The sequence below is a fragment of the Watersipora subatra genome, chromosome 10 (genome assembly GCF_963576615.1).
Source record: "Watersipora subatra chromosome 10, tzWatSuba1.1, whole genome shotgun sequence".
Classification (NCBI taxonomy): domain Eukaryota; kingdom Metazoa; phylum Bryozoa; class Gymnolaemata; order Cheilostomatida; family Watersiporidae; genus Watersipora; species Watersipora subatra.
Genome location: NC_088717.1, coordinates 10,668,468 through 10,692,836, shown reverse-complemented (window position 1 = coordinate 10,692,836; position 24,369 = coordinate 10,668,468). Strand labels below are relative to the sequence as shown.

The following is a 24,369-nucleotide window of genomic DNA, read 5'->3' as shown; positions in this document are numbered from 1 at the left end:
AGCAAGCCAGTGTTTTCATCAATAGTAGCTGTTTCTAACTACTGAACATGTCTCTATAAAATGTATGAACTGTTAGTGTTCTTTGATTTTCACTTTATTTCTGTTGATTTTCACTTTATGTCTACTGATTTTAGACAAAATCTGCCTCAAAGAAAGTGTGAAGGTGTCACTAAGTATCTCACCAACAACTTACCAAACAAACACTTCACGCAATCATTACATATCAAAGACAGTAGACACTGTGGGGAAGTTACCTACAATCATGGAGACTTCCGATTTCTATCAAGACTACTCATTGACTTCAGTGCAAAAAAACGGTTACCAGTGTAGATATTATAGAGGAGTAAATAACTCTACTCATGCTGACTTAGCCCTGTTCAGGTATCAAGGTCTTCTACACTACAAAAGTCCACCAAAAAAGGAACCGCAACAACTTGCAGCATTTGTTGCTTCAGAACCTCAAACGACATTAAATCCGACTGATCTGTCTAAATGGGATGGATTTTTCAATTATAGCATTACATTTCTTAGAGAAGATGAAGGTAGCTTTTCCATGTTTCGTAGAAAACTCATAAAACTACATCCAACAAGAACAATACATTTTGCTTCAACGCTAATGAGGAAGCCAGTGAAAGCACTATGGTTTGTATCACACTGTACCGCTGCTAAAAAGCATAATAGAATATACAGCGCTAGAGAAGAATATGTTATAGAATTGTCTAAACATATATCAATAGACGTATTCACATCCGCAGACAAACAAGTTTGCTTTCAACGGTTTAAAGGTCTTCTAAATATTCACTCCAATACGAAGGACCCTGAGATAGCCGACTACATGTTCTATCTGTCATTTGAAAACAACCTTTGTAAGGATTACATTACAGAGAAACTATGGAAAGTTTTAGAGTTGAATGGTACTACAATTCCTGTAGTACTAGGAGGTCTTTCTATAAAAGATTATGAAGCTGTTGCACCTCCAAACAGTTTTGTACATGTCAGAAATTTTACATCTCCCAAAGAACTTGCTGAGCACCTGGCGCATGTGTCACAAGATGACAACGCTTTCCACTACTACCACCAATGGAGAAATGAGTATAGCGTAGTACACAGTCAAGGATGGAACAAAACTAAATATTCATTTTATGATAGTAAGTCTTTTTGCTGACCTGTGCTCACATGTATTAAATTGGCTCATTAGATCATAAATCAAATACCAAGAACGTAAATGTATAAAATCTGTATTTCTAATTTATGACCGGACAGATTAATGACAGAAAAACCAAAAACTTGTCTAATTATATCAACCTAAACCTTTTTAACATAAAAAGAAAATTTCGCAAAGCAAGGCAAATGCTGAATGTTGTAATATATGTCTATATGATATATCATTTGATATATTGTAAGTTAACTTGACCAACTCATGCGTATGAATCTATAAATGACATCTAATAGCAATTATGATAATTAATAGCATAGGGAACATGTGGTAGCATAGGTTACATCTCATAGCTTGTATGAAACATGATAGCATTGGTAGCATTTGCTAGCATAGGTCACATTTCATAGCACAGGTTGCACATAACAGCCGAGGTAACACCAGATAGCTTAGGTGAAATCTGAAGAAATAAGGGCCATCTACTGACAAGGGTGACACCGGATACCATATATGTAGTTGACACATTATAGCACAGATGACATATTATAATGTAGGTGACATATTATAGCATAGATGACAATTTCCAGCAAAAGCAACATCTGTTAGCTTAGGCAGACTCACCACAGCAATAAAGTAAACTGCCGGTTTTTTCCAGAGTTTAAAATATTACTCAATAAAAGTGAAAGTAAAACTATAAACCTCCTGTCTAATTTTAGTTACTACAGCTTCTGTTGTTTTAGATATAATTGGCTACTTGTGTGAGCTTCTTCACAAAAGACCACCAAGAGTAAATTACAACCTAAGCAATGACCTTAGCAGTAAAAACTGCCTCATAGCTTCCTCGCCAAGTGTATACTGCCCATACTACAACTTAACTTGTAATTCTCTGCCTCCTATTGTTGATGCCAACTCAACAGCTTGATTTGTTCTCAGAAAATCCGATGAGTGTATGGCACTCTTACCAAATATTGCACCATAGCTTTCTCACTCAGCATTTACTGTACGTACTAAAACTTGACATGCAATGGCTAGCCTCTTACTACCATCGCCAGCTTACCCATTTGATTTCTCTATTTCTCCATATTTATATTATGAATATTTTATATTCCTATTACATGTATATTCTTATATATTTCTTTTAATTTGGACATAGCTTCATATCCTGATAAAGCAATTGTTTTTTTCTATTACTATTGCCACAAAGCTGATATTGCAGTTTTTAAAAATTAGATTTTTATAAACCAATCAAATTAGGTCCATGCTGCAAATCAGTTGTCTTTTTAAGTCAATGAGAAAATGAGTGTCTATTGTGTTACTACAATTTTCAGTCATCAACAAAGTATTTTGAGTTCAGTAATTGCCATTGTCACCAATTCTGCCAAGTCTAATTGGAGAAAAAGTATCAATTAACATTTTTTTATTAACCATTGTTCCAGAGTATTGTGTTGTGTCAGTTTTTTTGCCAATAGTCAGTTAGCTGTAGAAATAATGAATATTGAATTAAATTTCATTTTATTATTAATATAACACGGTTAAGATTATCATGATTGTATGAATTTTTCAGCATGTGTAGATGATAAATATTTCTGTTCAACTCTAGTGATCAAATATAGATGAATAGTATTCTCCGCATGTTTGCAAATCTATGTGATATAGATCAGCTTTTTCTGGCAAAGAGCCTATAGTCAACAGTGCAGCAACCCTTTCCAGTATCCCAGCTAGTACCCTATTAGTATGGTGAGGTCTTATTTTGAGGTCTTGTCAACTGGTGCAGATAGTAGAGCTCTGGCTGCTTAGTTCAACTCATGATGTAAAATCTTGTACTATGCAATATTTTCCAACATGCAGTCATAGCTTCAAGCGGACAGACAGATAGACAGAGGGAAGGACAGACAGATACGACTCTTATTATAGTAAAGATTGCTTTTGTTCTTAACATGGTTAACTTTTGACATGAGACAGCATGAGATCTTGATACCTTTCTATTTACTCTTCTTTTCTGTTCACTTTCTTGTTTCCTGGTGCAGTTGTGTTAATAATTTTCAGACTCTATACTACACTACTACAATGGAGATTAAAAGAGTTTTGAACTCCTGTTTTAAGTACCCAATTTACATCATAGCTGTCACTTTTCATGTGACCTTGAACTCATCGATTCTACATAGCTTTCAGTTCATGATTGAAGTTAATAGTTGAGCTAAGGTAGCTTTCTACCCTCACTAAGATTTTACCTCATACTCTCACCCCACTTGTTACTAATTCTACATTCAATTGTTCTTTTAAATCCAATAATTTTTACTTTTGATTGTGAGTTGATGAAACCCGATCGTTAGTTGCCGTCGACCATTTTTGGTTTCCCTTTTTTAGTCTTTAGTCTTTTTTAGTTTTTATTCACCAACCATTACAATGAGTCTGTAACCTGCCTCATTGACTCTCGCGCCATACTCGCCATAGATTGGCTTCTACTGTATTTTATCCTTTGTTTGTTTTTGTTATACTTTGGTCTATGTTTTACACTCATTCTTCCTAAAAATACTAAACACTTGAACTATGTGAGTATCTTTGCATCAGATAATTGTACAAAGTTCACTCTTTCCTTTTGAGTAACTAGTTACTTGTAGTGGTGTTCCCACTTTCACGTTTCGCAAGTGAACTAAGTTTATCAGCATCCGTCGTTGCATTTACTTCTTTGTTCCTTATTCTGTATTTTTTCGGTTTCTATCTTTTTTAGCTGTTCTATGACTGCAACAGATTATATTACAATGACTTTCTTTGTCTCTTGTGCTTTTAATACTGTTTTATTAAATTTGAACAGCACTTTGGTATTTCTTCTGTTTTTTATTTCATTGTCCTCTGTGCATTTAATCTTTGCTTAACACTTTGAACTCAGTAGTTATGAAAAACGTTTTGAATATCCTTCATTATTTGTCGTTTAGCCTCAAGATATCATTTATCCTTATTGTATTGCATTTATTTAATCTCACTGTATCTCACATTTATGCTCAGTCTGGCCTTGATGTCATTCACAAGTATTCTATCAGTATCCATTTGATCAGCTGCAATTTAAATCACAAAAAATAAAAGCATGTTAGAATGTTTATTTCACAAAACTGGGATTGTCTGCCCTGAACTACGGGAAATATTATAGTTGATGAGTTTGTTGAATTGAATTGCAAAGACTGACCTTTTTCTGTGAGTAGATTAGGTCAGGAAACTTTTTGCTTGCTTTTATTGCATATTTAGCTGTTTCTATATCTGCCTTTATTTTTATATTATTTGAACTTGCTTTTTAAATTTGTATTTTATTTTATTACAAATTTAGTCGACATTTGCTAAAGTGTTGTGAATTTTTTATATTTTGACCAAAAGCTAATTCACATCTAAACGGATATTTTCATTATTTTTTTAGTAATTAGGTGTGATCTGATTAACCACTGACATTTTTTTCAGTTGGCTTTGCTTATTTAACATTAAAGAAAGCATTTACATTGTTCATGGCACAAAGATTAAAACATTTTCCTTTAATCATGAAACATTCCACCAATGCCTTCCAGTCACCGTTTATTTTAGACAAGATTGTCCTTACAGCACCTTAGACCAAAATCCATAAATTAACAGCTAAGTTCATTATCTAGGTCATTAGAGATTTCAAACAGAGCTAATGAATTAAAGGATAAATCTGTATCGGAATCTCACAGATATATCTATCAGCAGGAATCTGGCAAGTGTCTGTATGTCACTCAGACTAGCTGTTCCATTTGGCTCATGTTCTCCTCGAGAATAGTTGCATTGGTTCTCCTCAGGATACTCAGCTTGCAGAAAGCCTAAATGGGAAAGAGACCGAATCGAGCCCGCAGTGCATCAAACAAAAGCTTCCGGCAGTCAGCTTGATTACGGTTTTCTGCCTTCTACCGCAGAGCCATTCAAAGATTAAGTAAGGTGGCCACCTGAGACCATCATTTGACCTCAGTCGCTCAGAGCTCGGTACTCCGCATCTTCCAAGCCAAATTACTGATTCAAGCTGGCTTTAGTGAAGCTGGAGATCAAATAAAGAGTGACTTGACTGAAAAGGTGATGAGTATTTGCGTGCTTACAATGAAGGTCAGCCTCCCGATGATTTTACCATGTCGTGCACTGAAATACTCTATGGGAGATTTCTCAGGGTAACTGCTGTTAGACTTGAAGCCAAGTTGAGGTTGCATAAGATAGAAGTGTATGGCTGATAGTACTCAGAAAACACACATAAGATTACTGGTTGTATTTTAAGTTTTAAACAGATAGTGTGTTTTAAATATTTGTTTTAAAATAATAAATTAAAATTAATTTAGTTTGTTTTTAAATTAAAATCCACAAAACTTTGTTGCTGTCTAAATGCTCGGATAGAAAACACATGCAAACTTACGCCACTAGTTGCTATCGCTGCAGTAGTTGATTTTGACTTTTGAGTTCAATTTGCAGCGGTATGTTAAAGCTGCACATTTCTATTTTATCTGTTCTCCGCTACTATGGATGTGATAATTACATTTTCACTTGCTCTAAGCATTTTCATTGCTCTCAAGTTTAGTCAGTTTTGAATGTTAAAACATTCTGGGAATCAGATCACTTCAAGCATTCAAAACAATCGCAAGCGAGAAAAATATTTATACTTTTGGATAAAAGCTACTAAAAATTTGTGCGAGTTTTTTATACTTTTAGCCTATTAATAGTAAACCCTGCACTGAAATGTAAACAGTTTTTTTTTATTGAAGATGACTACATGTTCATTTTTGCCGTACTGCTTTATGCATGATGTATTCACCTAAGCAGTTTATCTAAAGGCTTTAGCATATCAGATGTTATGAAAGATAAAGCAGTGAGTTTAGCAAATATATTGTTGCATCACTTAGCCTATTCAACACATAATTGTTGTACTTCGAAACCTTTTGTAGTCTCAGCCTATGGTATCAGTGTTAGCAGTTTATATAGATGACAATGTAATAAGTTAGTGTTCTATATCTGCTCAATTCTTTAGGTACTCAATTTTTATCAATTGATTTAACAAAATTTATTTTGGTTATCGAGCCTTAATTTTAGTTAATTGTACAACAATATTGGGTTGCAAATATAATTTTAACTATTTAGCAAGGAGATAAAGATATCAGCTTTCTTAGCTATGTCAGACTTAAATGTTCATTTCTTGTTGGTCATTTAAAGGAATCTATTTTAGTTTCAAGGGCTGTTGCATAGCTAGTCTTTATGAGGCAATACCCACAATGCTCTTTCTTTCTTACCAAACAAGGCAAAGTTAACTGACAACTCTTTTACAACGTGACTACTGTCTTACTAGAAAAAATATGTTGTATTTAAATAAGCTACAACTGTGTAATTAGTACAACTCTAAAGACAGCGTTTCTATAGACTTATAATATAACAACATGCCATAATATCGGCGAGTTGTAACAGAAGATCAGAATGGATCACAATGTGAAGATATAAATGCAGGTTTGATGACAATATGTGAGTGAAATATAAATAATACCGAATAAACAAACACTTGAATTATAAATTATTGGTTAATCATACATATTGCTTCAGCTCACTTTGGCATGAGGCAGCAGAGTGACCGTTAAGTAAAATGAATCATTATGCTGCAGCTCACAATTGATGAATGCTGACTCACAATCTCGAAAGTATATTTAGGAGTTGTACTCTTCCTGATAAATAAATACAGTGAAACTCGGCTAACTCGAACTTCAAGGAACCGAGAGAGAGTGTTCGAGTTATCAGAGCGTTCAAGTAATAAGAACACTGTCACAAGTGCATTTATTTATTAGTACATATACAAACTATATATAAATCAAAAGGATAGGTTGCTTGTTGCAAGTTAAGGGGCCTCTGATGTAATGTTTTAACAATTTTTATCAGAAAGTATAAATATTTTCCTATTACGTAATATTTGTTTGTTTGTTTTAGGTGATGTGATTGCGAGGACGTTTTCAGATTAAAATAGGCAAAACTTGATCGCAGTTGAAACGTTCAGAAAAAAACACATTTTTCTTTTGAGCTCTTTAACAAAAACCAATTTTGCCGATTTTTTAAAAGGTTTATCCGAAGGTTACCTCGCTTCTCTTTGCTTCGAAGGGCTATCCCAAAGCAGATGTTTGATAAAATTTGATTTTTCGTAAACCTTTAAAAAAAGTTGTTAACAAAAATATTTTACCGATAGCGGTAATAATGACGCCTAAGAACTACTAAAAGTTTATGTTTATCTATGGCTTGGAATAAAGTGATATTCTAAAGCGATAACAACCGTCTCTGTAGCAGTTGGGCAAAAAAATGTTTGAGTTAACAAAGTTAAGGTCGAGTTATCTAAAGCAATTTATCATTGCATGGGAACGGACCAAACAAATTAGTTCGAGTTAACCATGTATTCGATCTATCCGAGGGCGAGTTATTTGAGTTTCACTGTATTTTGAAGCCGAATTTTTGGCCAGGCTATAAAAGTTATGACCTGAAAAAGCAAAAGTGATTTTTGTATTGTAAACTCCGCTTTCCTATTCATTATGGGAGTTGTGCACAGGCAGTACCAAAATGAGTTGAAGTTGTCTGCTCTACGCTTTCACAGTCAGGCGTTTAGCAGTTAGGTTCAACCAGTCAAATGATGAGCAGTAGTTATGTAAAAAGTATGTTTTTAAACATTATGAGTTTGCAGGACACTAAGTTTTTTTATTCTCCATATGCAATGAGGATGGCTAAACCCAGCCAGCACTTGGTGCCATCTACTGTAATATAATTATTTCTAGCAAGTATACAAACTCAATACACCAGGTGCTGTAGTTTGTAAACTACTGATAACCTGCTAAATTATATCACCATAAAAAGTTGGTTTGGCATGAAAGAAGAGCAGACAACAATTTTATCAATCTCACAATGCTAGTTTGGTATATGAGTTGTCTCCTCATAATTGATTTATCCAATATTTCCAACGACATCGTGGGGCTTTAGTAAAAGCAATCTACTGTCTGCTGCATGTCTGCTATCTGCCAGATGTTTGTCGTTTGTTGCATGTCCAGTTATAGCAGATAGGATCTAGGAACGAAAAAACTGTGCTGCACTAGAATTGAACTTGGATGAAGAACAGAGAGCAGGTTGAACGATCACAATGTACTAGTTTGGTGTATAGATTGTCTCTTCCTTACCTGTTTATAGGCTATTGGTAAGTATTAGCTTTACAGCACGCATTGTCTTTCTTTTGTAATTTTGTGGCATTATTTTACTGAAGCAGTTGCAGTGAGGTAAAAAATAGAGGTTAACCAGTAAAAATTTGTAAATTAACAACATTTCACATAAAGTTATATGTTACAGTAAAAACACAAGGTGAGTTGTGCCGGCACAAATTACCCCATTATCAGTGGCTCAAATTGCCCAAAGCCTCCATTGCGAACAACAAATGAAATCATGAAAAAAGTATTACATTGAATGAATTTACGCAATGATGTTATTATACTCACCATACATCTTGAAAAAAATGGTTTGGCATAACTTTGCAGTTCATTGTTCAAAAAACTATTCCCACATATCATGTATCAAAAATAGTTTTTAATAAGAAAATGGCTAAATTTAGAATAAATTACTCACCATATGCTTTGAAGAGAAGAAACAGGAAACAATACGGCTACCATCAAATGTTTGTTACGTGAGAGAAAAGACAATACCATACATACAATAGTTTTTCCAAAAAGTGCATTGACTTAAAGTACCCCGCCTTCCCCTACACTATTGGCAAATATTAACTTAACTCAAATATGTAGTTCTCTATGATTTATTGTACAAATTTTGAGCAGTAATTTAGAGAATGTATATATTTATCTATATATTATATTAAAATAAAGATATTTAGAGATTATAATAGAATAAAGACATTTATTATAATGCTATATTGAAATCAGGTGAACTTGCAAAATATGATAGCTAGAATGATGGTCAGCCTAGTTAAAGCCTCTTTTAAACTGCCACTTTATTTCAAAGTTTGGTGATGCTAATTGTACTACAAATTGGCAATTGTATTTGTAATTGACAATTGTACTAACAATTGACAATTGTACTAGTAATTGACAATTGTACTAGTAATTGACAATTGTACTAGTAATTGACATATGTACTAGTGATTGACAATTGCACTAGTGATTGACAATTGTACTAGTAACTGACAATTTTACAAGTAACTTACAATTGTACTAGGAATTGTGCTAAAGCATTATACTAACAAATTGTACTACTAATAATAGTAATAATAATAATATAATGTAGAATTTCTACACTGTAATAAACAATCAAAAACTATGTTTTGGCTTGTTTATGATACTTCAGAATATTAAAGTATCATAAACAAGCCAAAACATAGTTTTTGCTTGTTTATGACACTTTAGAAACTCTAATACATTATTATTGTTAGGCCTGTAATCACTGGTTGCAAGTTGGGGTGGCTAATGTTAGGCGACTAGTTATGAACACCTGGGAGTGTTGAGGGGGGCGGTGTAAGCCCCCAACAGGTTTCTCTTATGTAGGGCCTCAGCCCTACATAAGAGAAGGCCTCTCATATGAAGTTCTAAAAAACTTTATCAGAAAGTATCAACATTTTTCTATTTTTTGAGATTTGTTTTGTTTTAGGTGATGTGACTGACGAAACGTTTTTAAATTAAAATAAGCAAAACATGACTGCAGTTAAAACACTCAGAAAAAAGACATCTTTTTCTTTTGAGCGTTTTAACAAAGATCAATTTTGCCGATTTTATTTTAAATTCAAACGAAGGTTTCCACGCTTTCGATGGGACATGGCCAAGTGGATGTTTGGTAAAACTTGATATTTTGCAAACCTTTATAAAGGTCGTTAACAAGAATATTTTGCCGCTGATGATGATAATAATGACGCCTAAGAACTACTAAAAGTTGATGTTTGTCTTTATGGCTTGGAATAAAGTGATATTCTACAGCTATAAAAACCGTCTCCATAGCCGTTGGGCAAACAACTTTTCAAATAAATGATGTTGAGGTCGAGTTATCTGAAGCAATTTATCATTGCGTGGAAACGGACCAAACAAATCCGTTCGCGTTAACCTTGTTTTTGAGATAAAATGTTACATTTTATCCGAGGGCGAGTTATCCGAGTTTGACTGTACTTAGCCGCGGAAGGTCCCTAAAAAGTTGGGGCGGCTCAGCCGGCCAGCCGCCTCAAGGAATACGGGCCTGATTATTATTACTGTTATTAGTAGTACAATTGGTAGTCCTGCGCATCGCATCGTTAAAATCAAAATGAATAATCACTATGTGCATAATTAATTTGTGAAGTGTTAAGGCGGTCGATTGTTGTAGTGGTTTGTATGCAAGACTACAAAACTGAGGGTCCGAATTCAATTACATTGCGAGACAATTTTTTCTTAACCATTTCAGCGAGGCTTCGGACAGACAGAATGACAGACACGGTTCTTGTTATAGTAAATATTTTTACTAGCACACTGGCAGTACAGTGCACAGTGAGAGATTGTCATGTGTAATAGCTATCTGCATGATTATTCTTTAAGTTGGAGGATGATATATGGGCTCAGTGGTAGAGCGTGTGGCTTTAAATCTGAATACCCAGGTTTAATTCATGTTGCATCACGTACGACAACACTTAATCTATATTGATAGATTCTACTTGTCATTGCGAGTGGGTTTGTAGGTTTGTGTGCATAGACCCTAAGCGTATATCCGCTAGTCCATGCAAATGCTATGCATGTCCACATTTCATTCATTTTCATTCAAACATCACACACATATAACTTATGCCTGCCTCAGTTGATTAAAACTATTTGGTTTCAAAACTACGTTTGATTCTTGAAAACTACTCTCCTAAACACCCATTTTCAAGCGACCTGATTGGAAATTTTAAGAAATCTCGAACATCTCTGAACTTACTTGGTGATACTTACTTTTAGAGGACTAATGAAAAAGGTAACCGCAAAAGCACTCAAGCTAACATGCTTGCTAGAGCAAGCTTTAAGGCTGCATCACAAATTAAATGAGTTGAATCAAATCTTTGGTATATTTTACTTATTGTAAAAATGTATTGACTCGGAGCATCCTACCAGTAAGAACTTAGTCGAATCGAGTCTTTAGTGTCCCCATAGAAGAATTGATTTGATTCTCTACTTTTATTAAGCAAAACAACTCGAGTCAAAATGCACCAATCCTTTCCTTTATTAATGCTGCATTGACAAAAAATTCATGACAAACAGTGATATCCTTATCACCCTTGATAAAACCTTATAAAACCTTATAAAATCTGACCCCTGATAATCCTTATAAAACCTTGATGTGCTTTAAAACGAAGATGTCAGTTCAGTCCCATGTTGTCAGCTGCACACACTTTTACAACATCTCTATATCAGTGCGTGTATTTTATTGGTCAATAAACATTAATATTCAATTATATACTCGCACAAATATAGTATAACTTTATGGCTTACCTGCACATCAATAATATATGCATAATAATAACATATTTATAAGCATTATAACTGCTCGCGTACATCGTTCCTTCTACCGAAATGCCTTTCTAACGACTCATCTTTGCGCCTATATAAAACACTGTTTACCCAAAGTTTTGCCACAATAACTTTAAAAAGTTAAGTTCTGATTTGCCAAAATCTGAACCAGTTACACAGTTTTTCCCGTGCTCACAAAACACGGCATAAAATCGTAGCTTCATTTTTTATTATTTCCGGTTTAGGGAAAATAAAAAGATTGTAAACAACGACTAAAAGTATTGCTGCTAGTGAATTTCATCAACACAGGACCAAGACTACTACATTTTTATATTAGATAGTCTGTGTTTTGGTTAAAATGCAAAAGCCGTAGCGCATTTCTTTTGCAGCTGGTTGCGCTAAACTCCAAACATTAAACATTTATTTTGTTTTTCAAATTCATTGGTTCTTGTGCAGGAGTTTTTTGCTAGCTCCAAAGCATTTTCAATTGGTGTTATGTGACAAAACACTCTGCTCTTACCGCAAAATACCGATTGTATGTGAGAAAAAAGTCTTCGGCACGACTTAAATCCATCCAAAAAATCAATGAAATTTGTAGTGACTTAGTTAATATTTGCTATACAAACATTTAGTAGACTGAACTAAAGCATGTAGAAAAATTAGAAATTGTGACTTATTGGCATTTTGACATGTTTCCATAAATTTTTTTTTAGATTTAATAAAAAATTGAATTTTTATTGGAGAGAAAATAATTGAATCGAGTCACCAATGTTGGGATAGCTAAAGAATTGAAAACTCAATCGTAGTGTTTCACAATAAAGTGTGATTTGAATCAATTATCACATGTCATATAATGCAAAATATTTGGGAATTGCATTGTTAATTTTTCGATAAGAAATTAAAATGAATTGAGCTGTGTTTTAAAGCCTTATAAAACCTTTCTAAACAAAGGTAGATAATTCAGGTGACATTTAGTTACATAAGACATATAGACTGTGCGCCAGTGGTCTGACCTCCCAGAGAATTAATTGACAGTGATGATTGAATCAAATTTCTAAGTATTATTATTCCACGACCAAACGAGCGGAGCGATGTTTGAGAGTTTTTATGATAAATGCGTGTGCACACAACTTACGAAAATTATTCATCAACAACGTTGCAAACCCTTGTTTCGAAATCTCATCGACAAATTTAACTATCGTTTTGTAGAGTCGTTAAAGTATAATAACGATACAAAACAAATATACGCCTATTTAAATATGTTACCAAGTCTTTTTAAATTGTCGACAGTATCTTAAAACTTACCCATCTGATTGAATTATACACAAATAGACAGATTAATTTGGCCAAAAATCGCCACAAAATGCTTGAAAAGCTTGGTTTAGTAAAAGTTAAGATTGGCCTACGATACGCCAATAAAGCCATGCGGCATTTAGTAGAACTATTTAGCAGTGCGCATTTCATGAGAAAAACGTGCTCATTTCACCAGTCTATGGCATTGTTTACTTGCAATCGAACTTATCCAAAGATTTCTGTAATAAACGTAGACCGTTTGAGGCGTAAACCGATTTACAGGTACGTAATTGTGGTACACAGTTTATTAGCCTATTTTTTTGTCCAATTACCAAAGGTTTCATTAAAATATTTAAAACGTTAGCCAAAATTCTTTACAGCTTATGTACAAGCTAGGGTCGAACTACAATGCCCCTTTATGACGAGAACATTGTTTTATTTTGCTCCAGTTTGCTGAAAACTTCCAGACGCGTGAACGCTAATACTTGCTTTCTGTTAAAGATCACTATCAAAACCATTCTACATTCAACACAACCAACTTTCAAACTGTGTATAGTACACAGTAGCTTGCCATTTTACTTCTAATTTTGCATTTCAGTGTTATAATAAATATATTTCCTTATTGTTGTTGTTAAATTACATACATTACAGTAGGTTAGGCTTACAGCTTTAATAATATTTTTTTATTGTTGTAAAACATAGGTTTGAGATAGTAGTAGATGAGGTGTGAAGTAGATTAAATCAAAACATGCTGGCTGGCCGCAATGCTCACTTGGCATCTTCTAATCTTGCATGCAGTCTTCAACGCACTGGATTTCTATCAGTCGGTTTGCGAGTTATGCTTAGAGCAAATCTTTGGGTTGAGGAGGGATTAGTCAATGGTTCAATTGGTACTGTCTTGCGTATTATATACTGTGCAAATCAAGGTCCACCTGCATTACCTGCTTTCGTTGTCTGCATATTTCTAGATTATACTGGTCCAACGTTTCTTCCCGAACACCCCAACAGTTTTCCAGTTACACCTATCAAACGTGCTTGGACTGCTGGCCATGCCACTCTTAGTCACACAGGCATTTCTCTCGATCTAGCATGGGGTTTGACAATACACAAGAGTCAAGGTCTTACCATGGCTAAGGCTGTCATTGATATAGGACACCACGAAATGACCGCTAGAATATTGTTAGTTGCTCTCTCTCGAGTTCGAAACATTAATGACTTACTTGTTAACAACTTCGCTAGGGAGCTCATCACTCGATTAGCTATCAATGACCAAATCCTACAACGTAAAAGAGAGGAGACTAGATTGCGTGACCTTTAACAAAATGCTGAACTTATCTAACTTATCTATATTTGTTGAAATTGTTATTTGCTCCTTTTTGAAATCGTGCTCCCTCAAATTCATTGAAAAACAACTCAAACAACTTTCATTTACACTATACTCTGCCAATTCCTGCTGACAACTACTTTTTCAACAACCAGCACTGCCATTTCTTTTTTCCATTATCACTTATTCCATTATCAGGTCGTAGGCTGTATGACAGGGGATTTTCTAGAAATAATATATTTTTTAAATCTTTTGTTATTTGGGTAGAAAGATTGAAATGACTTTGAAGACGCTGTGTCAGAAATCCGGTACTACAAATTTTTCTGTATTTACAAAGCTGGACAGTTTATCCATTTGACTAACTTGGTGGGGGTTAATCTGTTGATTCAAATGGTTGGTAGAAGCACCATATTAATCCAATGTCTATGTCAATATGGAAAACAGTGCCAATATGTCATCAACACTTAAATAATGCTAACCAAATGGTTTCATGACTGTCGTATGAATTAATAATAAATTTAATTTAATATTAATTTAATTAATAAATCTGTTGTTATAAACAATTGACTTTCCAGTAGCCGGCTTCCGTTTTTGGTGTACATAGCCGATGCAGATATGTAAACTTAGCCTGAGCTATGCATTTTGTTCATTGTCTATACAGACATTTAGACATAAACACAAATATCATAACCTAGCCAGAACACAAATAAACAACGCATGAGAAGAGGCCTTAAATGCTCACTCCCCAAAACAGCGTCATTTTCTCAAATATTCTTTTTTTAACGAATAAACTCTTCTATAGCATTCAGCAACTCGGTTTCCATAGCTAGTCATAAATTTACAGATGTAGTGGGTTGTCCCAAGCAAAGTGAAGCATCGCAAATAGGTTGTCTATAATTCAAAAAGTTAACAAAATCATGTCAGGACTTTCACACAAATGAAACTTTGCAGTAATCAATATGTTTGCACAAAGGATTCATCATTCAGTAGCGTCAGTGTGTGTATTCGCATCAGGCATCTACAATTAGCCTCAGATATGCATATTGTTAGTGTGCATTGTTAGTGCACTAAAGCATACACATACCGCAAAACCTGTATTTGAACGCCACTTTTATTTAATAGCCACCTCTATTTGAACGCACTATAGGAGAAAAGGTTGAAAAATACATCGTTACCCTTTATTTGAAGACCACTTTTATTTGAAGGCCACCTATAATTATTTGATTGACACCTACATTCATGCTAAATAGTAACCAAAGGTATCTAGCTAGGCATGTTGTACTAAATTTCTATTTGGATGGACTTTGAGTTTTGTGGGCCAATATACAATGAATACATGAATAAACACACCTGGATCATGGTGTCTAGAGATTGAGCCTACTACATTGAGGTCTTGGCATTCAATTAAAGCGCTCCTACAAACTTTGGCAGACATGTTGAAACATGGGACTTGTCGACATGGGCTGACCAACACTTTAGACAGCTCTGATAATAACAAGGTTCATCGTTTCAGGTCAGACGCCCAATTAATACTGAACCGGAATGTCTTTAACAAGCGCAGGTTAATGCTGTCATTACCAATAAAAGTGACATTCAACTATTCGACGCTGATGAGCAAGTTCTAAACAATGACCAGAACCGCTGCAGTAGCAATGTATCATTTAATTCTCAACATCAACATTTTATTACATACCAGTAATCACCATGTAATTTTGTATTATATGTCTTTTATCACATTTCTTGTCTTATAATTTCATGTTGGTTGTTACTTTATTGTTTTTTGTTTGTTAAATTATCTTATACATATATTATAACTGTATGTTGGGTGTTATGTTGAGTGTTATATTGAGTGTTATGTTATTGTTTGTTATTTGTTAAATGAACTGTAACCTTTTCAAAATCCTGAGCAGTTAGTTGAAAAATTGAACGTCACCATTTTATTGAGTGTCACTTCTAATTAAATACCATCATAAAAGATTGATTGAGAAATAGCACGCCATGACATTCAAATAAAGGTTTTATTAAAAGTAGTTATCAAATGCTAGCCTAATCGCCACTGTGTCAAAAATGAGCAGATGCATGGGAATGTTCCTCTAAACGGCTTTATCCTATCAAGTTTTATTGTTTACAAAACATTTAAACCTGTCTATAGCATTCAGCAGCCTTATGACAATACAACTGTCGAACACTTTTTTATGAACAGCGGTAGCTCATATGCTAATGGACAAAAAAGGCTTTGACTGGGCAACAACTTGCTGGACTAGTACCATAGACCTATTAACTATACTTAATATGTCTATGTCTTATATAGTTAAAAGTTCTATATATTGTACAGTTAATAGGTCGATGACTAGTACAATATGATTCTACCCGCTTCAACTGTCATGGGAGGACCCACTGCAGTTTTTACACTAATCTCTATGTGCAGATAAACAGGCTGCAATCATTTGGATGGCAAACTGTAGCCATGCATAATACTTTAATCACCTGTTTAAGAAATCTCGAATGACATGACTGAAAGAAAACTTGAGAAAGAAACAAAAATTTTCATTATTTGTTGACACTACTTTTGAATAAAAGAAAATAATATTATATTAACGCTAGAACACAATGGATAATGAAAAATATATTATGCTATGCGTATCTACCAAAGTAAAATCAGTTAGTACAATATTGAAACTAATTTGTACCAAAGTGAAATCAGTTTGTACCAAAGTGAAATCAATTTGTACCAAAATAAAATCAGTTCTTACCAAAGTAAAGTCAGTTTGCACCAAAGTGAAATAAGTTTGTACCAAAGTGAAATCAGTTTTTCCAAAGTGAAGTCTGTTAGAACCAAAGTGAAATAAATTTGTACCGTAGTGAAATATGTTTGTACCAAAAAGAAATCAGTTTGTACCAAAGTGAAATCAGTTTGTACCGTGGTGAAATATGTTTGTACCAAAGTAAAAGCAGTTTGTACTAAATAGAATTCTCAAAAGCAAAAATTAGGTTTTCTCAAATCTGGATTCAAAAAGAAAATGAACAGCAAATCTCAACTATAACATGCATGTAGATGTAGGTCAGCAGGTCAAAGAGAGTCTGGAAAATAAAGTCAAATATACCCCTTATTGCTGACATAAAATAAAGTGAAATATACCCCTTATTGCTGATATAAAATAAAGTCAAATATACCCCTTATTGCTGATATAAAAAAGTTGGATGTTCTTTAACAAAGCACAGATCATTTACATTGCGCATTATAGCTTTTATGTGTTGAAGGTTTCAAAGCAAGATGCATTCAAAACCTGTATTGTGGGCTAAACCACGATAAATATTCAAATTTTCTGTTCCCTGGCAACACTGACAGTGTTTGTATAAAAATTTAGTTATTGCAGGATATTTGTTTATTCATAGCAGAAGCTAAGCTAAACTACCTTGCAAAGTGCTATCTGCCACAAAAACCTTTAAATAAGGTTCACTGGTTGGCTCCATAGTGAAGCCAATAGCTGTATTGTTTATATTTTTACGAAAAAAATGATAAGCGTTCATAAGAATACTACATTGCGAATTTAAAGCAAAACCATCAGACTCAATTTTACACAAAGCAAACTTAATAAAATGCTGTAAAACGTAATGAGTAACATGCAGCAAAGAACTTTCAAAGGTCTCTCTTAGTAAAATTGCTAACTGCTTTAGTTGCAATTACTAAAAGCACACACATTACACTGCGCTATTTTATATAAATTTGTTCTGGCTTATCCGCTGTACCTCAGTTAGCCTTATGTTATTCATAAAAACATTATAAAAGCACTGCCCACTGGATCTTGTACGTATTAAAACATCCCCCAATGAATAAAAAGTACATCAGAACAAATACTCAGGCCTTGTTCAAATAGGATGGCACTTAGGCGCCATTGAACATTACTTCAGTTACAGTTGTGAAAGAGAAGCCTGGATATGAAGTACTATCGGTTGACCTTCGTTGGTCTAGTAGTCGTAGTGACTGCTACTATTTACTACTATTATAGCTGGATTATAGTAAATAAAGACAAAATATCCTATGGTGAGTTTATAACATTACTTGTTTGTTGAATGGACATCTGAGATGTATTTGCAGTAGGGTATCACTAATTGCCTTTTTAATACTGCTAGTAATCCGGTTGAATGTTAAACAAATATCTGAGATATATAACTAATATGTCACTTGTTATCACGTAAATGTTTAACTCTATATACTTAAATATGTGTATATAAATATATCTAAACATATAAAAGATAATATATTAGTATACATATATATTTGTATATATATATATATATATATATATATATATTAACATATAAATACATATATATTTATATATGTGTATGTGCATGTTTGTGTATATACAGTAGAACATCTATTGAAGACTCTGCATATTAGAGTTTTAAGTTATAGATGTATATCAAAATGAATGTAAAATGTTTCTAGTCGAAAGCTGTAAATATGGCTGCTAGGCATGCAACACATTTATTTGAGCAAGCTTAAAAAGAACAGCTTTTTTACAAAGGTTGTAAATCTGATAAGCCTGTATCACGAGCAGTTACTGTAATTACAGCAAGCATGTGTTTTTAATAACAGTAGCAATTTCTAACTACTAAACACATCTCTTTCAGATATATGAGCCATTGATGTTCCTTTGTTTTCACTTTATTTCTGATTACTTTAGACAAAACCAATTACAAAGAAATAATGAAGACGTTACCAAGTATCTCACCAACCACTGACCAAACAAACACTTCGCGCAATCATTACATATCAGAAACAGTAGACACTATAGAGAGATCACTTACAATCATGGAGCCATCCGATTTCTATCAAGACTACTCATTGACTCTAGTGCGACAAAACGGTTACAAGTGTAGATATTACAAAGGAGTAAAGAACTCGTCTCACGCTGACTTAGCCTTGTTCAAGTATCAAGCTCTTCTACACTACAAAATTCCACCAAAAAAGCAACCGCATCAACTTGCTGCATTTGTTGCTTCAGAACCTCAAACCTCATTAAATCCGATTGATCTGTCTAGATGGGATGGTTTTTTCAATTATAGCATCACATTTCTTAGAGAGGATGAAAGTAGCTTTTTCATGTTTCGTAGAAAACTCATAAAACTACATCCAAAAAGAACAATATATTTTACTTCAAAGCTAAATAAGCAGCCAGTGAGAGCACTATGGCTTGTATCGCACTGTACCGCTGCTAAAAAGAAAGATAGAATATACAGCGCTAGAGAAGAATATGTTACAGAATTGTCTAAACATATATCAATAGATGTATTCACATCCGCAGACCAACAAATGTGCTTTCGACGGTTCAAAGGTCTCCTAAATATTTACCCCAACACGGAGGACCCTGAAATAGCCGACTACATGTTCTATCTGTCATTTGAAAACAACCTTTGTAAGGATTACATTACAGAGAAACTATGGAAAGTTTTAGCGTTGAATGGTACTACAATTCCTGTAGTACTAGGAGGTCTTTCTATAAAAGATTATGAAGCTGTTGCACCTCCAAACAGTTTCGTACACGTCAGAAATTTCACATCTCCTAAAGAACTTGCTGAGCACCTGACGCGCGTGTCACAAGATGACAATGCGTTCCACTACTACCACCAATGGAGAAATGAGTATAGCATAGTACACAGTCAAGGACGGAACAAAGCTAAATATTCATTTTATGATAGTAAGTCTTTTTGCTGTCTTTTGCTCACATGTATTTCATTGGTTCATTGGACCATAAATCAAATACCTAGCATATCAATGTATAAACTTTGTAGTTCTAATTTATGACCAGATACCTTGATGACAGGAAAACCCAAAATTTGTTTTATTCTATCCACCTAAACATACTTAACATTAAAAAGAAAAGTTCAAAAAACAACGCAAACGCTGAATGCGGTGAAATATGTGTAAGTTAACCTGACCAATTTATGCATATGAATTCATAAATGACATCAAATAGCATAAGTGACATATGATAGAGATTATGGGACTTAATAGCATAGGGGAAATCTAGCAGCATAGATTCCATCTGATAGCTTATATGAAACCTGATAGCATTGGTAGCGTTTGCTAGCGTAGGTCACATTTTATAGCACAGGATACATTTAATAGTCTAGGTAACATCTGATAGTTTAGGTGACGGCTGATGAAATGAGGGCTGTCTGATGAAATAGGTTTACATTGAATAGCATAGTTTACATTTTATAGCATAGATGACAGTTTCCAACATAAGCAACACTTGTTAGCGTAGGCAGAATCACCCAAGCAATAGAGTAACCTACTGGTCTTTCTAGACTTTGAATTATTATTCAATGAAACAGAGAGTCAACCTATAAACCTTCTGTCTGATTTTAGTTACAACAACTTCTGTTGTTTTAGATATTATGGGCTACTTGTGTGAGCTTCTTTACAAAAGACCACCAAGAGTGAATTACAATCTAAGCCACGAGTTTAGCAGTAAAAACTGCATAATAGCTTCCTCACCAAGTGTGTACTGCCCGTACTACAACTTAACTTGTAATTATCTGCCTCTCACTGTTGATACCAACTCATCAGCCTAATTTGTCTTTAATAAACCCTGCGAGTATATGGCACTCTTACCAAAGATTACACCATAGCTTTCTCACTCAGCATTCACTGTCCGTACTAAAGTTTGACTTGCAACGTCTAGCCTCCTACTGTCGTTTCCAGCTCAGCCATTTGATTTTTCAATATATCTATATTAATATTATGAACAACTTTATATTTCTATTACATGCGCGTGTATGTATTTAAATATTTCTTCATATCTTTATATAGCAAATGTTTTATTCTGATACTGTTACCACAAAGCTGATGTTGTACACATTTGATACAAAGTTTGAACTTTGTACAACGTTGGTACAAATTTGATTTTCATGAATCATCAAATGAGGTCTATGCTACTAATCAGTGAGTTTTTTTAATCAGTGACGAAATAAGTTTCTATTGCTACGACAATTTGCGGTCATCAGCAAACCATTTGGAGTCTAGTCACTGTATTTGTCATTTTCATCATTTTTGCCAAGTCGAATAGTAGAAAATATATCAAATTCAATTTATTTTGTTATCCGTTTTTCTAGAATGTTGTCTCGTGTCAGTTTTTTGACAACAACCACTTAGCTGTAGAAATAATAAATATTGGCTTCATCTCTCTAATGTATATCAAATTTAAAAGGACCTGCCTTTGGATATAATTCTCTGTTTCTTGTCCCATGTTTTCCATCCTTTTTAGCTATTCTATGACCTAACCAATTAATGTAGCAATATTATGAGCAACAACAACGGTTTATGTAACAATGACTCATATTATGTATTGTGCATATAATATTGTTGTAGTTAAAATTGAACTCTACTATGGTTAACTAAATTTAACAGTAAATAATTTCTTTTGTTGTTTTACCACTACAAATTGACTCGCAATAAAAACATTGAACTATCTACTGGACTTTATCTTAGACTGACCATTAAGCTAATCATAATATAATCTACATGTGTGTGTTCTCATGCGAGTATTCGCTTCGACATATTATGGTTTCAACATGATTTTGGGTTTCTAAACGCCTGCCCTGCGATTTTACGGTTACCGTACATTGCCAAAGTTTTGACCACAAAGTCTTTTAGGCCACAATCAGTGGTGTTTCAAAGTTGAACTATATACACAGCTTCAGATTTGATTTTCTTTTGTACAGTAACTACCGCCCACTATTCTGACCACTTGTATCTGGTCTCAGCAAAATGAGCGTGTTCCTACTTTTTGATGTTAGATAAATCTACAGCAATCTGCGTGGTCTGGCTGAGACATTTCGGCTTCTGAGATAAGTTAAATTTGTTGTGTTCTTGTGAGAGCTAATCTCAAGGATACGTATATCCATAGCCCAAAAATTGATCTTCATTTCAGCTATTTACAACATTCTTGTCTCAGATGTCTACTACACACTCAAGTAATATTACAAACTCATCATAGTATATTATACCCTTCCTTACTATACTCAAGTTATGATAGTAATAAATAGTAGCAGTCACTACTACTACTAGACTAGCAAAGTCAATAACGAGCTATTTATAACCGTGAATATTTTTGTAGTCTGTGCCTTGTATTTTTGCATCTCAAGTATTCAGCCATTATTTGCACTAGATTCTAAGCATACTGCAGACAGAGAGCTCATGTCAACAACTACTGTTGACATAGAGCAATATCTATTGACATATCTGCTGGACATATTATGGTTTCAACATGATTTTGGCTTTTCAAATGCCTGCACTATGATTTCACGGTAACCGGTGGTTACCGTACATTGCCAAAGTTCTATCCATAATGAATGGTGTTCCAAAGTTGAAATACATACACAGCTTCAGCTTTAATTTTCTCTCGTACAGTAATTACCTCCCACCATTCTGACCACTTGTATCTGGTCTCAGCAGAATAAGTGTGTTCCTACTTTTTGATGTTAGAAAAAGCTACAGCAATCCACATGGTCCGGCTGAGACATTTTGGCTTCTGAGATGGAGTTAGTTTGTTGTGTTCTTGTGAGAGCTAATTTTAAGCATACGTATAACCATGGCCCAGTGATTGATGTTCATTTTAGCTATTTACACCATTTTCACCTCAGATGCCTACTCAGAACCCTAGTAATATTATAAATCACCACAAGATATTATATCTTTCTTTACTATTACCCTACAGGATGAATTTATTCGTGGAGTTAAGTTTTGCCCAAATTGCCTTTTTCATGCATATTGGCGGACTAATTTATTCGGGTAAACACAATCACTCTTTACTAAGAATTACCTCTATTGCGTCTAGCAAGGTTTCTATTTAGCTTACAACTATGAGTCGATCATGCTAAGCTATAAATTTCTTGCTGTGTTCAGAGGTTTTCACGAATATCCATCGATTTGGAGGCCTTTGATGAACCAACAACTTGTGGTAAGTAATGAGCTTTTTTCAAAACCATTTACTAAATTAATAATTGAATTTTACTTTGGTTCGCTGGTAAAACGCAATATTTATTTTTCCATCTCTACCACTTCGTTATTTGTTTTAGTGTGAGAGAGATTCAAATAATCTGCACGACCTATTTGTACTAAAGCTAATAAACGCAGACTGCGCAATGGTTTGTCATCTACCCCGTTAAATAAGTAGAGTAAGCAGCTTTTTCATCATACACGGAGGCAAAATGACTGCAAGGGTAAAAGGTAAAAGTGTAAAAGGTAAAAGATAAAAGTGACCGCAGCTGCTAACAAGGAGAATATATCTGTTTTAAAAAAGAAACAAAAACACCTTTATGAGCACAAGTTTTTGGCCAACCGGCAGAACTTTGCAATAGTAAGTCACGAAGAGAGTTCTGATGATAACTCCCTTACCAGCCATGTAGTAGCGAGACAATAGCCTTTAACATCTACCCAAGACAGTGACAGCGATATAGAGCTGTTATTACCAAAATAACTAGTCAGAACGCACCATTATACACCAGTATTTACTTATCAAGAGTATCAGTTTAATTTTATTGCCAGACAACCGCCATATGGGCTAAACTGTTTTTATTTACTTCATTCGTTGTTTGTAAAATATTATTTGTACATTCAAGTTTGTAATTATAAAACCTATACATGAAATAGAATATAATATATTTTAAATATTCTTTATATATTCTATATTATATTATAATATAATCATGTTTGCTGCAGCATTATCAAGGAGTTGTTGTTGATGAAGGGGTCTTGGTTGACTGGTTGCTTCTCTGCCTATATTTCTGCCTTGGCGAATATTACTACTTGTCTCTGGTGTTCGTTATCGGAATAGGCTCTGTTCTATTCTCAATCTGCAATAAACGCAAAAGAGAAAAATATTAATAAGTGTAAAAGAAGTACAAAAACAGTAGCTGAAGTATTAAATGAAAGTGGTCAGTTTTTAAACAAGAGAATGAACTAACGCAGTTAACTATGGAAAAACGTATCTCACTGCAAATCAAATATATACCATAATGTCCAGATCAGATTCATTATCGTCATTAACTTTAGTATTAGAGATTGTTGGAGTTGATTT

At 34.1% G+C, this 24,369-nt stretch overlaps 3 protein-coding genes across 3 annotated transcripts; all 3 read left to right on the top strand.

The window, feature by feature from the left end:
* The first annotated feature begins 262 nt into the window (after positions 1-262).
* On the top strand, positions 263-2,078 carry LOC137406770 (3-galactosyl-N-acetylglucosaminide 4-alpha-L-fucosyltransferase FUT3-like). The gene is made up of 2 exons (XM_068093383.1): positions 263-1,148; positions 1,897-2,078. The coding sequence occupies exons 1-2, from the start codon at positions 263-265 to the stop codon at positions 2,076-2,078; spliced, it is 1,068 nt and encodes a 355-aa protein (XP_067949484.1).
* An 11,624-nt stretch (positions 2,079-13,702) lies between these two features.
* On the top strand, positions 13,703-14,272 carry LOC137406769 (ATP-dependent DNA helicase PIF1-like). The gene has a single exon (XM_068093382.1). The coding sequence runs from the start codon at positions 13,703-13,705 to the stop codon at positions 14,270-14,272; it is 570 nt and encodes a 189-aa protein (XP_067949483.1).
* Positions 14,273-19,097: 4,825 nt separating this feature from the next.
* On the top strand, positions 19,098-20,863 carry LOC137406768 (alpha-(1,3)-fucosyltransferase C-like). The gene is made up of 2 exons (XM_068093381.1): positions 19,098-19,983; positions 20,682-20,863. Exons 1-2 carry the CDS (start codon positions 19,098-19,100, stop codon positions 20,861-20,863), a joined length of 1,068 nt encoding a protein of 355 aa, XP_067949482.1.
* The last annotated feature ends 3,506 nt before the right edge of the window (positions 20,864-24,369 follow it).

Bases quoted from the DNA above. Each gene is read 5' to 3' on its own strand.
- LOC137406768 (XM_068093381.1), top strand. From the start codon at position 19,098: ATGGAGCCATCCGATTTCTATCAAGACTACTCATTGACTCTAGTGCGA. The intron at 19,984-20,681 runs GTAAGTCTTTTT...CTGTTGTTTTAG, and splicing joins TAAATATTCATTTTATGATA to ATATTATGGGCTACTTGTGT.
- LOC137406769 (XM_068093382.1), top strand. From the start codon at position 13,703: ATGCTGGCTGGCCGCAATGCTCACTTGGCATCTTCTAATCTTGCATGC.
- LOC137406770 (XM_068093383.1), top strand. From the start codon at position 263: ATGGAGACTTCCGATTTCTATCAAGACTACTCATTGACTTCAGTGCAA. The intron at 1,149-1,896 runs GTAAGTCTTTTT...CTGTTGTTTTAG, and splicing joins TAAATATTCATTTTATGATA to ATATAATTGGCTACTTGTGT.